The sequence below is a fragment of the Nannospalax galili genome, unplaced genomic scaffold, assembly GCF_000622305.1.
Source record: "Nannospalax galili isolate Female #2095 unplaced genomic scaffold, S.galili_v1.0 scaffold9, whole genome shotgun sequence".
Classification (NCBI taxonomy): Eukaryota; Metazoa; Chordata; class Mammalia; order Rodentia; family Spalacidae; genus Nannospalax; species Nannospalax galili.
In genome coordinates, this window is record NW_008360332.1 from 7,476,795 (window position 1) to 7,493,016 (window position 16,222).

Consider the following 16,222-nt stretch of genomic DNA (forward strand, 5'->3'; position numbering starts at 1 on the left):
GTATTCTTCAATATTTCTAACTCTTTTCTGAATTCATTCAGAAGTTTATCCCTATCTTCCTTCAGTTCTTTAATTTCTTTGTTTGTGTGTTCTTTAAATTCACTGAATTCTTTTATCATGTTTATGATTGTTCTTTTGAGTTCCATGGCCTGCATTATCTCTAGGGGGTTTTCATTGTATTCCTCTAGAGGACTATTGGTATTTGGTGGGGATATGTTATTTTGGTTTTTTTTCATGTTATTTTTTCTCTGTGATTTTGATATGTGAATTTCTTTTGTAGTTCTTTGTGGTTTACTTTTGGGGCATGAAAAGCTGGTTCCTCTAAGCTTCTGGCTTTCTCTTTTGATTTTATGTTGGAGTGGCCAGGTTGCTTTTGTCTTCAGGATTTTCCACAGTGGCCCAAGTCAGATGAGGATCAGATGCTCTCAGGCTTTCTCCTAAGGTCTGGATCCCTCCAGGAAAGATTTTGGCCTGGGGAATCTGGAGGTTGGACTGGCCTGGGAGCAGGGCCCAGGTAAGATGCTGGTCTAGGGCAGCTGGTGGCCATGCCACCTAGAGATGCAAAGGGAGATAGGGATGGGAAGAGGCCCCAAGGGCTCCTAGGAACTGGGTTGGTCTGGATGCAAAGGATCAGGAAGCGGAAAGGTCAGCCCCTGGTGTCCAGGAAAAAGGCTGGTGGGTTGTGCAGTCCAGGGAAGCAGAGGGGGGTGAGGGTGAGATCAGGCCCCAAGGGCTCCAGGGAAAGAGACTGGAGGCTTGTGCAGATCAGGGAAGCAGAGGGAAGTAAGGGCAGGGCCAGGCCCAGAGGGCTCCTGGGGACTGGGCTGGTCTGCATGCAAAGGATCAGGAAGCAGTGGTGGTTCCCCCGGTGCCTGGGGCTCCAAGACAAGGAATGGGACAAGACCCAAGCTAGGCTGTGGGGGGGAGTGTATCAAGGTGAGGAGGGCATGATCCACTTACCCCGGAGAGAGTCCTGTGGGTCCTGCAGGCCCAAGGAAGCAGAGGAGAAACAGTATATTTTAAAATGAAATGGAGATCTTTTTTTAAAGGTTAAAAACTCATTCAATCTTATGTCTTACAGGGTTTATACTGAGTTCAATGTTGTATAACTGTATTAATTCAACAGTGAACCTAAAACTTTTATAGCCTCTTTGAAAGGATATATCTTTCCTCTGGAAACTGTTATTGAGTATGTTAAAGCTGTAATGAAATGCTTCTTCTAAAGAATAAAACATATATATATTTTTTAAAAATTTAAAAAAAGCAACAAGAACTAACTAAAGGCAACTGAAAACTCAGTCAATGGGTATGGATATCCTAGTGGGCTTAATGAAAGAATGTGGTACAGCACTCTTGAAATAATAGAATTGCAAAGGGTCATTAGGATCTATTATAGACAACTATACACCAACAACTAGAAAATCCAGGAGAAATGTCTAAATTTCTGTTTACTTATGGCCTACCTAAGCTGAACCATGAAGATGTAAAAGCCTTGAACACACCAAGAACAAGTAATAAGGGTGAATGCATAATAGAAGATTCAGCAAACTGACCTGATGGCTTCATGTTGAATTCTGCTAAACTTTTAAAGAAGTAATATCAATTCTTTTCATACTGGTCCAAAAAACAGAAAAGAAGGAACTCTTCTGAACACTTTCTTTAAGGTCAGCATTATTCAGAAACCAAAACCAAAGACAAACAACAATGAAAAACCCACAGAGCAGTATCTTAATACAGACGTCCTCAACAAAATACTAGCAAACTGATCAGAACCACATATCAAAAAGATCATATACCATAATCTACTTATAGTTATCCTAAGGATATAAGGATGGTTCAACATACATAAATCAATATACACAATATATTATAGTAACATGATGAAAGATCAGAGCCATAAATTATCACAATAGATGCAGTAAAAACATTTGATGAAATAAAAAATCTTTTGGTGATGAAAGCGTTCAACAAATTAGATATAGAAGAAACATACATTAATATAGTAAAAGTCATATAAGATACCCATCCCACATCATACTGAATGGAAAAAGCTAAAAGTTCAGCAACAACACAAAGATGTCTACTTTATCACTGTTACTCAACATACTACATACGTAACCAGGGCAATTATGTAACAAAGAAATCAGGGGTGTCTGGATAGGCAAGGAGGCTGTCAATTAACCCTTTCTGGAGTCAAAGTGATTCTATACATGGGAATATCTGAAGTCTCCAACAAGACTGTTAAAAGTGAGAAATGAATTCTGTAAAGATGCAGTATATAACAATCCACCACAAATCTAGTGACATTGTAATACAGTTAATAAACTTGCTGAGAATGAAATAAAAAGAAATCCCATTACTAACGTCTACCAAAAATTAAAATACTTTGGAAGAAATGTACCCAAGAAAGTAAACGAGCTCTATAATGAAAACTACAAAGTACTGATAAGAGAAATTGAAGAAGATATTCAAGAAAGAAAGAAAGAAAGAAAGAGAGAAAGAAAGAAAGAAAGAAAGAAAGAAAGGCAAGAAGGAATGAAGGAAGGAAAGAAGGAACAAATGAATGAACAAACAAATGAAAGAGGGAGGGAGGGAGAAGAGAAGAAAGAAGGAAGGAAGAAAGGAAGGAACAGAAAGAAAGAAAGAAAGAAAGAAAGAAAGAAAGAAAGAAAGAAAGCGAGCGAGCGAGATCACTCAGGCTCATGGTTTAGAAGAATTAATAGGATTAGGTTCTCCTTCCTACACAGAGAAAATTACATACTAAATACAATTCCCATCAAAATATCAATGGTATTTTTCAAAGACAGAACATACAATCCCAGACCTAGAGAGACAGTTCAACAAGTACAAGTGCTTGCTAAACAAATATGAAGACTTGAGTTCAATTCCCCAGAACCCTGAAAAAACCCAGAGTTGGTTTTTGTAATGCCAGCAGTATAGGGGGTAGGACAGAGGAGATCACTGGAAGTGTCCAGTAATCAACCCAGTACCAGGTTCAATAAGAAACCCTGTATCAAGGGAAGAAAGCAGAAGGTGACAGAGCAGGACACCCAATATCCTCCTCTGGCCTCTATGTGTGTACAAGTACTTGCACCTGCACATGTACATGTACACACCCACACACAGATACACATACACCACACACAAAGAAATATACACACAACACACAGATACACATACACCACACACAAAGAAATATACACACAACACACAGATACACATACACCACACACAAAGAAATATACACACAACACACAGATACACATACACCACACACAAAGAAATATACACACAACACACAGATACACATACACCACACACAAAGAAATATACACACAACACACAGATACACATACACCACACACAAAGAAATATACACACAACACACAGATACACATACACCACACACAAAGAAATATACACACAACACACAGATACACATACACCACACACAAAGAAATATACACACAACACACAGATACACATACACCACACACAAAGAAATATACACACAACACACAGATACACATACACCACACACAAAGAAATATACACACAACACACAGATACACATACACCACACACAAAGAAATATACACACAACACACAGATACACATACACCACACACAAAGAAATATACACACAACACACAGATACACATACACCACACACAAAGAAATATACACACAACACACAGATACACATACACCACACACAAAGAAATATACACACAACACACAGATACACATACACCACACACAAAGAAATATACACACAACACACAGATACACATACACCACACACAAAGAAATATACACACAACACACAGATACACATACACCACACACAAAGAAATATACACACAACACACAGATACACATACACCACACACAAAGAAATATACACACAACACACAGATACACATACACCACACACAAAGAAATATACACACAACACACAGATACACATACACCACACACAAAGAAATATACACACAACACACAGATACACATACACCACACACAAAGAAATATACACACAACACACAGATACACATACACCACACACAAAGAAATATACACACAACACACAGATACACATACACCACACACAAAGAAATATACACACAACACACAGATACACATACACCACACACAAAGAAATATACACACAACACACAGATACACATACACCACACACAAAGAAATATACACACAACACACAGATACACATACACCACACACAAAGAAATATACACACAACACACAGATACACATACACCACACACAAAGAAATATACACACAACACACAGATACACATACACCACACACAAAGAAATATACACACAACACACAGATACACATACACCACACACAAAGAAATATACACACAACACACAGATACACATACACCACACACAAAGAAATATACACACAACACACAGATACACATACACCACACACAAAGAAATATACACACAACACACAGATACACATACACCACACACAAAGAAATATACACACAACACACAGATACACATACACCACACACAAAGAAATATACACACAACACACAGATACACATACACCACACACAAAGAAATATACACACAACACACAGATACACATACACCACACACAAAGAAATATACACACAACACACAGATACACATACACCACACACAAAGAAATATACACACAACACACAGATACACATACACCACACACAAAGAAATATACACACAACACACAGATACACATACACCACACACAAAGAAATATACACACAACACACAGATACACATACACCACACACAAAGAAATATACACACAACACACAGATACACATACACCACACACAAAGAAATATACACACAACACACAGATACACATACACCACACACAAAGAAATATACACACAACACACAGATACACATACACCACACACAAAGAAATATACACACAACACACAGATACACATACACCACACACAAAGAAATATACACACAACACACAGATACACATACACCACACACAAAGAAATATACACACAACACACAGATACACATACACCACACACAAAGAAATATACACACAACACACAGATACACATACACCACACACAAAGAAATATACACACAACACACAGATACACATACACCACACACAAAGAAATATACACACAACACACAGATACACATACACCACACACAAAGAAATATACACACAACACACAGATACACATACACCACACACAAAGAAATATACACACAACACACAGATACACATACACCACACACAAAGAAATATACACACAACACAAGAAAGCACAATCCCCAAATTCATAAAAAACTACAAAATGCCCTGAATAGCCAAACCAGTCTTAAAGAACAAAGCTGGAGCCATCATAACACCAGATGTCACAACATACTACTGGGCTTTTAGTAAACAATATACCATGGCACTGTCATAAAATCAGCATAAAGACCAATGGAATAGAATAGAGATTCTACAGATACATACATCTTAGGTCAATTGATTTTTTACAAAAGTTCCAAAAATATGCATTGGAGAAAGGATAGCCTCAATAAATGATGTTGAGAAAACTAGAATTAAATAAAATCTCTACCTCCCATCACATATAAACATCAACTCAAAATGAATCAAACATATAAATGTCAAATCTAGGTGCTATGAAACTACTGGAAGGAAATACAGGGAAAAAGACATTAGTGACAGTGTTTTGAATAAAACCACAAAAGGATTGACAATAATAGAAAAAACAGACAAATGGTTTTATATAAAACTGAGAAGTTTATGTACTGCAAAAGAAAGAACAAGATGAAAAGACAATGCATAGAATGAGAAAATAGTCACAGACTAGTCATCAGATAATCAGTGCAACTAGTTATCAAAGAAATGCAATCAAAACCACCACAGGATATCATCTTACCACAGTTATTCAGAAAAGAAAAAAAGGACCAAATGTGGGCAAGGATGCAGAAAAGATTCGTAAATTCTTGTTGGTAGGAATGTAAATTGGTAAGGTGATTACATGAAGCAGTAGGGAGATTCTTCAGAAAACACAAAGAGATCTACCTCACGATTCAGCCATCTAACCACTGCAAGTATATGCCCCAAAGAAATGAAATCACCGTATGATCTGCCACGTTTATTGTAGTACTGTTAACCATAGCCAAGATAGAGAATCACCTTGGGTGTTCATCAGCAGATGAACAGGTAAGAACATATGGTATATAATATTCCCAAGGATATATTAGCCAGCCATGAAAAGAATGAAATTTTGTCACATAACATGGATGATACTAGAGGGCATTACAGTAAGTAAAGTAAACCAGACCCTGACAAATACCACATTGTCTCCCTCATCTGTGAAAGCTGAAAAAAAGAACAAAACAGTTATCTCATGGAGAGATTTATATAATAATGATGGTTTCTAGAGTTTGGGAAGGAACAGGAGGATACATGGAGGGAGGCTGGGTAACCAAATTATAATTAGATAAGAAAAATCTTTGTGTTTTTCAGTACAGTGTGTGACTAGTTTATAATAACCTATTACATATTTCATGAAGAACTAGAAGGCAGGAATTTGATGACTCCATTTGATGACCACAAAGAAATGATAAGGAGATAAAAGTGTTCAATGTCTTGGTTTTTAGGCATTGGAATTATCCCATGTATTGGATTATTACATTGTACATAACTATGTACAATTATTAATGTGTCTATAAAATCATAAAGAAGAAAAGATAGACTTGACAGAACTGCGTGGGAATATGGACAGAAAATACTGTCACCTAAAAGTGGGAAAATTTGGCCTAGCCACACCAGGAAGCGATAAAACAGCCTCTTGAAGTTCACAGTTCTGCACCGTTCTGACTCTTGCTCCCCAGAGTCCCCTTAGTCTTCTACACTGTGCTGCAGCAGGATTCTCAAAGCTCAGCGATAGCTTGCTCATCAGAAGAAAGAATGGATTTCCCAGTTTTTCTCCCAGTGCTCTCTCTCTCTCTCTCTCTCTCTCTCTCTCTCTCTCTCTCTCCTCTCTCTCTGACATCACTCTAGTTTTTTGCAATGTCAATTTCTTCGCCCAAATCTCTTTTTGAAGCTTTATGATAAGTACAATATTTTTCTCTCCAAACTTTCTGGCCATTCTGCTTTTTGCCTTCTAGAACCAGAAAGCAACCTTTCCCCATAATTTGGCTTCCAACCCTACTGCACACTCCTTTCTTTGAAAATATTACCCAACCTTATACTTCAACTGCAATACCGACAAGACTCAAATGTATATTCTCAGCCTCGGTCTCTCCTCTTCAGCTTTTCCCTCTGAATGACTTATTTTCCTTATCTTTATCTTCTGCTAAAATTGATTTATTCTCTCAATTGTTTTAGTAATGGTGTCATCATTCTCAAAATCTGAAGTCTTCAAACTCAACAGTCATCTCCAATTCCCTTTTCCTGGACCCTTGGTCCAATTAATAGCCTCATTCTATGAAATCTTCCTTCAAAATATCTCTTGAAGCTCACCTTCCCATTTTTACTTCTGTCAACCTGAATAATTCCCAACCATGTACCACCAAGAATGGTAACAGTAACTTTCCACCGTTTTGGGTACTGTGGCCAGACTGACTTTGTAGAATTAATATCTTTGCTTAAAAACCTACAAACTTCTCCACTGAGAAAAACATAAAGTTGGACTTTTGGCAGTTAAGACTATAGTATAACATCATCTTGCCAAACATAAAAGAGTTTGGGCCCAGAAGCAGAAAAATCTGTGTTGAAATCCTGGATCTCTTATTTACTAGCAATGTTATTATAGGAAAGACAATCAACTCCTCTAGCCCCCAGTTTCTTTCCCTAAAAATATGAGGATAATTGTGCTAATATCACAAAGCTCTTTTAAGAAAATCTGTGCAAAGGCCAGCAAAGTGAAGCATCCTCCACAGGGCACTCAATGAGTGATAGGCACCATGATGATTTCCTCCACAGGAACTCAGTGAGTGATAGCCACTATGATGATTTTCTGCACAGGGCACTCAATGAGTGATAGCCACCATGATGATTGCCTGCACACAGAAGACCACAACTGGCTAAGTTTTAGAGAAAAAGAGACTATAGAGTCCATGTCCTTGGATAGGACTCTTATACTAAACCTTACCCATCCACAGCTCAGGGACCACTGAGGAAGAGGGAGCAGAGAGGCTGTAAGAGCCAGGGTTGGTGCATGGACATCAGGAAATGGAGACTTTCCAGCCTCTGGGAACCTGCTTATATGAACTTGCAACAATGGTGACAGCATGCCCAAGACCCATGCCGACCCAATCAGACAAAAACCCAGCACAGAACTAGAATGGGGGAAATGGGCAGCAGCACCAACCCTAGCAAAGGAAATATTGGAAAATGATTACTGTGTAGTATGGCAGGGTAGATCTGCTTTAAGGGAGTGACCCTGGATAGGATGACTAGACTCTGGTGAATAAACTCATACCAAGAGACATCTGGATACAAATGCTTGACCAGATAGGACTTAATGACAGAATGTCTGAAATCCGGTGTGTGTGTTGAGGGGGGCACTATGGGGGTCGGGGAGGAGGGAAGGAGTCTAAATTTGATTAAGATGTATTATACAAAATGCACAAAAGCTCAGTTAAAAATTGGGGATAAAAATAATGTAATAATAATAATAATGACAGAAAAACTGCCCTTCTGATCTATCAAAATACTTATTCCTCAAACCTCAGTCCTAAACAATTACGTCCATGTAGAATCTATCACAAATAGTGGTCTTTAGGTAGTTATTCATAGAGATCTACTTGAAAATATTATTTTTATTACCACTGAATATCCACCCCACATATTCCTTCCTACCCATCAACAGCATGTATCTTACCTTACCACAAGATAAAGTTTTAAATGTATTTTCCTTTTTTCCCTTATTGATATGTAGGTTCCTTCAGAGCCAAAATTGTGTTTCTGACCTAAGTACAGCAGAGACTAAATAACTATCTGCTAAAAAGGCTATTGGTTTACAGACCCAAACTGAATTACTTCTTGGGGGTTTTAAAGTGAGATTAAGAGATTAGCGCTCATCTCACTACACTAACTTTTTTTGGGAAAAAGTAAATGACTCTACTTGTTGAATACAACCAGCCCAGTGGTTTAATGGTACCAATATGTTAATAAGTATTTATAGGTATTGCAAAGCATTTAATTCTTGATAGTAGTATATTCATCGGGTTTTATTTTAACCTCCAACTCTGTGCTCTAGAAAGAGTTGCTTGAGTATGTATCAAATTTCTTCAAGTAATGAGCACAAGGAAACACAAGCCAGGAGAGTGGCATCATCTCATCCCATTCTATGATTTCTGGAACTAAATGAATGACTCAAGTTGTATTTTCATTAAGTAGAGAAATGCTTTAAGATATATTTAGCATACATGCAAATTTTTAAAAATTCTAATGACATATTCAAATTACTTAGGATATTCAAATATGAAAGGCAAAACAGTATTTTCAACATCATGAGTTCAAATGGTTTTTAAATGAATTTAGAAATTTTCAAAGGTTGATTTCATACTAACTGAACCTGCATAACAAATAAAGTCAGATCTGAAAAGTTCAGTCAAATATCTCACTGTTTTGTTTATATGTTATTAAATAAGTGGGTTGGCTGAGGTCTGTCAATTAAATAAGCTGAATTTTTTCCAAAAGTAGGATGACTGGTCATTTTTACTTTTGGTCAGTAGAGCTTTTATAATCCATAAAAAATTGACTGTATCATTAAAGACATAACAAAATGTGTTACTCATGGAAATGAAAACATTTCACTTAAAATAACAATGCCAAGGTTTGTCCTTTCTCCAGCAATGGACTACAAACTAACTTCTATCTAAAACAAATCTTAGAGTCTATTAATCCATTTGCTATCATTCTGATGAAGGAGTATTTAACTGTATTTTTAGTATGTTTTTCTTTAATGTTTATATATCCTTTTAACATAACTAGGCATTGAGCCTATGTTTTCGTTTTTTAGTAAAGAATACTGATCTAGGGGCTGGAGAGATGGCTCAGTGGTTAAGAACACTGGGTGTTCTTGCAGAAGACCCAGGTTCAAATCCCAGCACTCACATGGAAGCTAACAACTATCCATAACTCCAGTTCCAGGGGATCTGATGGCCTCTTCTGTCCTCCACGGGCATTGTACAACATGGGTGCACTTACCTACACGTAGACAATACTCACATACACATAAAATAAAATTAAAAAAAAATCTATAAAAAAGAATATTGATTTATATTGCAGTTAAATTTCTGGTTGGATTCCAACTGGATTAGAAAACCATATAGTTTGCCCACCACTTTACCCAGAATTAGGAAACTTTTTCTGCCTGCCAATTAAAAAATGTATAATTTAGACAGGCGTGGTGGCGCATGCCTTTAATCCCAGCACTCGGGAGGCAGAGGCAGGTGGATCTCTGTGAGTTCAAGGCCAGCCTGGTCTACATAGTGAGTTGCAGGACAGATGGGGCTACAGGGAGACCCTGTGTCAAAAAGACCGAAAAAAAAAAAAAAAGATAATTCGAGTGAGGTTTGCATTCTGGCAGATGTGCTATAACAAACATAAGGTCACGATGGCAGGATACATGTCTGTGACAGAGCTGACCTGTTCTGTACTGTATGGTCCAGATAACTCTTTGAAATATCTGGTAAGTTAGTGCATTAAGACACAGTTTAAAAATGAAAAAACAACTTACGGGAGGTCCGGTGTCCCCTTTTGGCCCTCTTAGATACTCCATTTCAAGCATTGCATTAAAATCCTCATAATAATAATAATCATAAAGCTCAGTTTCATAGCTATTTTCGATGGGGTAAGTAGCATCAGGGTAAAATTCACCTTTCTTCCTTAGTTCAAGGTGGTTATCCACAGATGACCCATCTGTTACTCTATACAAGGTAGTGTTTAAAATCTGTTCCATTTCCATGAGTTCGTTGGTGTGCAGGTTTGCTGTGACAGCTTTCTTGAGATTAGTCATACCATCTTGATTTGTATGTGCAAGGCTGGATGCAGTCTTTGTATGTAGCCACAAACTAGCTACCCCCTCACCATGTTGTGTGATGTTTTCTGATTCATTTAGGAGAGGGCTAAATTTCACCTCTGTGTCCATGCTTGCCTCACTGAGGTGATGGTAAGTTCCTGACAGGCTTAAATTCCTCTGTTCCTCAATGGTAATTCCTTTAGCTTGAATCCCCTTGTTTATGAGAGTCAGAGCTGAGTCATTTCCTGAATGGAGGGAAGACAACTGATATCTTGACATCTCGTGTTCTTGTCTTTTATGCACTTTGGCAGAATCATTATTTTTGATATTTGGAATGCTTTTGCCTTCAGTGAATGTCTTCTGCGGCAATTCTGTCTCACCAAATCCTCTAGGCAAAGGAGTATGTCCGGGGTGCCTGCTTGGTATGACCATTGTGTTAGGAAGGCTTGCTCCAGGCTGGGAGTCATCTGTTCGGGGACACCGCTGTTTCACATGTCTGCAGTAGTCTGCAGACGCCACTGCAGAAGGAATAATGTCCAACTGGCATACTATCCCTTCAAAGTGGACAGAATTATTATTCATACTTCCCAAGGTAAACACACTGTAAGAGTCAAAGTTCTGAGCTTCTGAAACAGTCTCTCGGCTAAAATATTTCTTTCCACACTCAGCAAACAGGGAGACAACTCGGTCTCCAATAGTGATGGCCAATGAGTGCCATTGCCCATCGTGGACACTGTGATTGAAAAGGACAGACTGCTTTCCTCCGATGTGTACTATTAGTTTCTTAGGTAGTAACTGCACTCCTAACTGCAGTCTATTTTTATTTCTAATGCTGAAGAGAAATGCATTGTTTACTCTATGTGATTGCAACCCAATCAGTACTGTAAATGGCTGTCTTAAGCTGACTGGTAAAATGTTCATGAGAGGAGACTCAATATAAGCATCATTTTTTAAAATGACACCTGATTCTGTAAAATGGAGCCCCTGAGGTAACGGTGTGAATGATGATGGCACAGCAGTCACTGATGGTGAGTGTTTTACATCTTTGCCTCCGAGGCTTAGTTGATGAAGAACATCTATGCCTGGAAATCAAAAGGGAGAAAGAGAGAAAGATAGAAAGGTTCTTACTCTTATGCATTCATGTATTCATACAAATACTTGATTATAAAAATAAATCTTCCTTCCAACTAATGCAAGCACACTCTATCAACAACTATAATAAAAAGCTAGGGAAGGGGATAGTAAGATCTTTAATCCAACAATCTGAATCAAGCGTGTGTGTGTGTGTATGTGAGACACACACATACACACACACACACACACACACTACTATCTTTTAGCCCAAAAATTAATTCAAAATTTAGTTAACACTCATTTTCTTCCATTTCACTATGACACTTGCCTCTCCACTGTATAAATATGTTCACGGATTTCAAAACACTGTTTATTTCCTGAATTTAGAAATTAAATTTTGATAACATCTATTTAAAAAGAAAGTGAGATCCTGCTTATAAAAATAATTTGTAATTCATAATCACATTCACAAATTAAATTTACAACACTATCACTTAAATTCTGACTTGTTAACCTTTTGGGAATTTAACTGAAGCTCTGTACACCTAATGCCTTAATTATATACTGCATTTGACTCACTCGCTTTGGACACCAAAATCCTTGGATAATGACTGAAAATGGAATTTAAATTTACTTTATTGTGTTCATCATATTCTGTTTCTTTCAAATTTTTCTCTCTTTAATTTTTCCAGTCTTCTCCAGCAATGTTTATCCAGTCTGTGGATTCTTTTCCAATATTTATTATGTAGTATGGATTGTATATAATATGGGTTTAATATAATTATGAATTTTCAAAAACATATTGTTCATTATAGTCTTGAATCAGTGCTCTGCTAGTCTCTCTCATGTGAAAACTTCTGGAACTCAGGTCCTGCCTGATTTATCATTGGACCTCTACTATTGGCTTTGCAAATGATTCTAGAATTTCTAAATAAGTTTTTCCTACTAGAACCAATAAGATTTCATATTCACTTGTAGAGTCATATAAATCGACTTGCCATCCATTTAAAAATGATGAATCCTTTCTTTAAAATGCAACATAACTTAGTCATATGTATGATCTTTATTATTATCTAGGTTAGAAATCTCACAGCTGCATCTGTGTGTTTGTAATAATCTCTAGTCAGAAATGTTAAAGAATTATGATTGGAAAAGATAAATAAAAATTAAAATTAGTAGGAATATTTTTCACTATCTTAATTTTTCATTTTTGCAGGGAATTAATACATAGTTACTAATTTCTGTTCATTACAAAGAATAAAACATAAACAGAGACTCTCAAATCTGATAACTATGTACAACAGTGGAGTAATCACAGAGTACTGTTCATGTGTAATATAGTAATATAAGTAGAATGCTTGGTCATAGACCTATTTACAAAATACCCAAGTGATTTAAAGTTAGACAAACTGACATTTTATAAATAAAATAGTTGTGATTTTATGGCCATTACAAACGATATAAATGTTTGTAGCTAAGACACTATACGATAGTGGGTCTCAAACATTTCTATCAAAATATTTCCAAACAGCAGTGCAGAACGGGAAGTCCCTCCAGAGATTCAGATTTTTTCATTATTTTATTTTTATTTTTTGAGACAAGGTCTCTCTATAGCCCCAGCTAGCCTGGAACTCACTATGTAGATCAGGCTGCCCTCAGTCTCACAAAGATCCACCTGCCTCTGCCTCCTGAGTTCTGGTATTAAAGGCATGCACCACTGCACCCAGCTCAGTGGAATATTTCAAAGCAATGCTGCATAATTACAAAATTACCTTGATTTGTCATGTTATTTCATTATAATCAATATAAAAATTTTAGTTATAATCCATAACATGACTACTTGCTTCCATAGTCTATATAAATTATTTACCAGCTAATTTTTTTCTTATGTGTTTTGAGTGTTTTGCCTGCATGTATGTAAGTACGCCTGTGTTGTACAATGTCCATGGAGGTCAGAAGAGGGCATTGGATCCCGTGGAACTGGAGTTATGGACAGTTGTTAGCCGCCATGTGGTACTGGGAGTCAAACCCGGGTCCTCTGTGTGAGCAGCCAGTGCTCTTAACTGCTGAGTCATCTCTTCAGTTCCATTACCAGCTAAATTTTTAACTGTGCTTATTGCCAATCTTTAATAAAAATTTATGCTCTTGAAAATTGTGTCATATAGTCTGTAACTTGGGGTGCTCTTACCCAGTGCTCTCTGACTGCAAATAATGCATACCTGATTAAAGGGAGATATCATTAGGAAGAGTGTTACTCGAAAACTTAGGAATGTGTATATGTGTTTTCAGCATTTTGTATATATAATACTATATTTCTTCCAATTCTATTTTACTGTAGTATTTGTAGCTAATAACTTCTTATAAAAAAAACCAAATGCTTTGAACATTTATTACTCAATAAATTCCATGTGAGCAAACCATGATTGCATTCCTAACCTAAGATAAAATCTACTTGCTGGTTGTATGTTATTCTTTTGATACTTGGCCACATTCTTGACTAAGAACTTATGTAGAATTGAGGCATCAATATAAAGTTCTCATTGTCGTATCTCTATCAGACTATAATATAATTTCATTATTTTGTGACAGGACAATTTAGATAATTTTGAAATTATCTTCTTTTCTCAGAATTTTATAGGCTGCATCAACAAACCGAATTCAACGTGTTGGCCTTTTCACTGACCCTCACCATTCACCTCCCTCACTTCTTCTATGTTAATATATTCTTTCTAATGTATGATGCCCCTGGAGTCAATCTTCGAAGTTTGTGTATTCCGAAGAAATACGAGACTTGCTCTAGGATTTTAAATGTACTACTTAGAGATCTTCTTATATTCTTTATGTTTCCCATTGTCCGTTTGTGTGGTTCTTTATCTCACTTCTCTGACTTGAATACTCTGCTGTATTCTTAAGACAATGCTTTTTCTTCGTTCCCAAAGGATAGCCTTTGATTTTTTAATTTATTAATTTTCTACGGTTTTTGCCCATTTTTTTTCCTTTCTTTCTTTTTTTCCTTTGGTGCTTTTGAGACAGCGTCTAGGGTCTAGGGTAGCACCAGCTGGCTTGGTACTCACTATATAGAAGAGAGATCTACCTGCATCTGCCTCCCATTGAAGGCGAGTGCCACCATGCCCAGCCTTTTGTCCATTTTCTGTATCATGAATTAGTCTCAGTTTTAAATCTTCATTATTTTTTTCTGATTTTCTTGGATGTCTTTTCTTATTCTAATTTCTTTTTTTTTCAATGTATATTTTGAAATTTTGTGCATTCCATACAATATATCTTAATCCACATCCTCCCATAGCCCCTACCAGATTTCATGCATTCTGTCATATATGGTGAGGCCTATCGAGTCAAAATTTGTACCCAGATGTCCTTCAATGCAAGTTCATCCACTGGGGTCTAGTCGGCCTATCTCGAGTCACTCCCTTAAAGAAGATCAACTCTTCCTCACCCAGCAATAATCAGATTTCTCAGCTAAGGTTGGGGTCTGCTGCCCATTTCCCCAGGTCTATGCTGTTTTTGTCTGATTGAGTTTGCATGGGTCTTGTACACGCTGTCACCATTGCTGTGAGATCATACGAGCAAGTTCTCAGAGGCCTGAAAGTCTCTGTTTCCTTATGTTCACACACCAACCCTGGCTCTTACAATCTTTCTGCCCCTCTTTTGCAATGGTCCCTGAGCCCTGGGTGGGTGAGGTTTAATATAGGAGACCTAGTTACTGTTTTTCCTTTCTTCTTTGATAATAAAGATATTTAAGCCAAAAAATCTCTCTGATTATTCCTTTAGTTATACCCTCTAGATTTTGGTAGATGTTTTCACTTCTTTTGTCTTCCAGAAATAATTACTATGCATTCCCTTTGACTTTTAAAAGCTTTGAAGTTTCAGTTACAATATTTTTTGTTTTATATTGTTGTCTGACTTTGTTATTGAAATCTAACCTACTAACAATGTAACCAGAGAGAGGTAAAACTTGATCAACCTAAAGCTTTTCAATCTCAATAATGTTTCACAAGCATTTGCAAAGGTGTCTATGGAGAACTTGCTCTGTCCTAGGAAGTTCACTGTTTTCCAAGTGTATCCTCTATATCCTA

At 37.0% G+C, this 16,222-nt stretch overlaps 1 protein-coding gene across 2 annotated transcripts in view; it reads right to left on the reverse strand.

Moving 5' to 3' along the window:
• Nucleotides 1-16,222, reverse strand: part of Col24a1 (collagen type XXIV alpha 1 chain) — a 354,563-nt gene that overhangs the window by 316,990 nt on the left and 21,351 nt on the right. For both annotated transcript variants that reach the window (XM_029560281.1, XM_029560280.1), the window contains exon 3: nt 10,773-12,136. In XM_029560281.1, the coding sequence (XP_029416141.1) occupies nt 10,773-12,136 (1,364 nt within the window). The remainder of the gene's footprint in view (nt 1-10,772; nt 12,137-16,222) is intronic.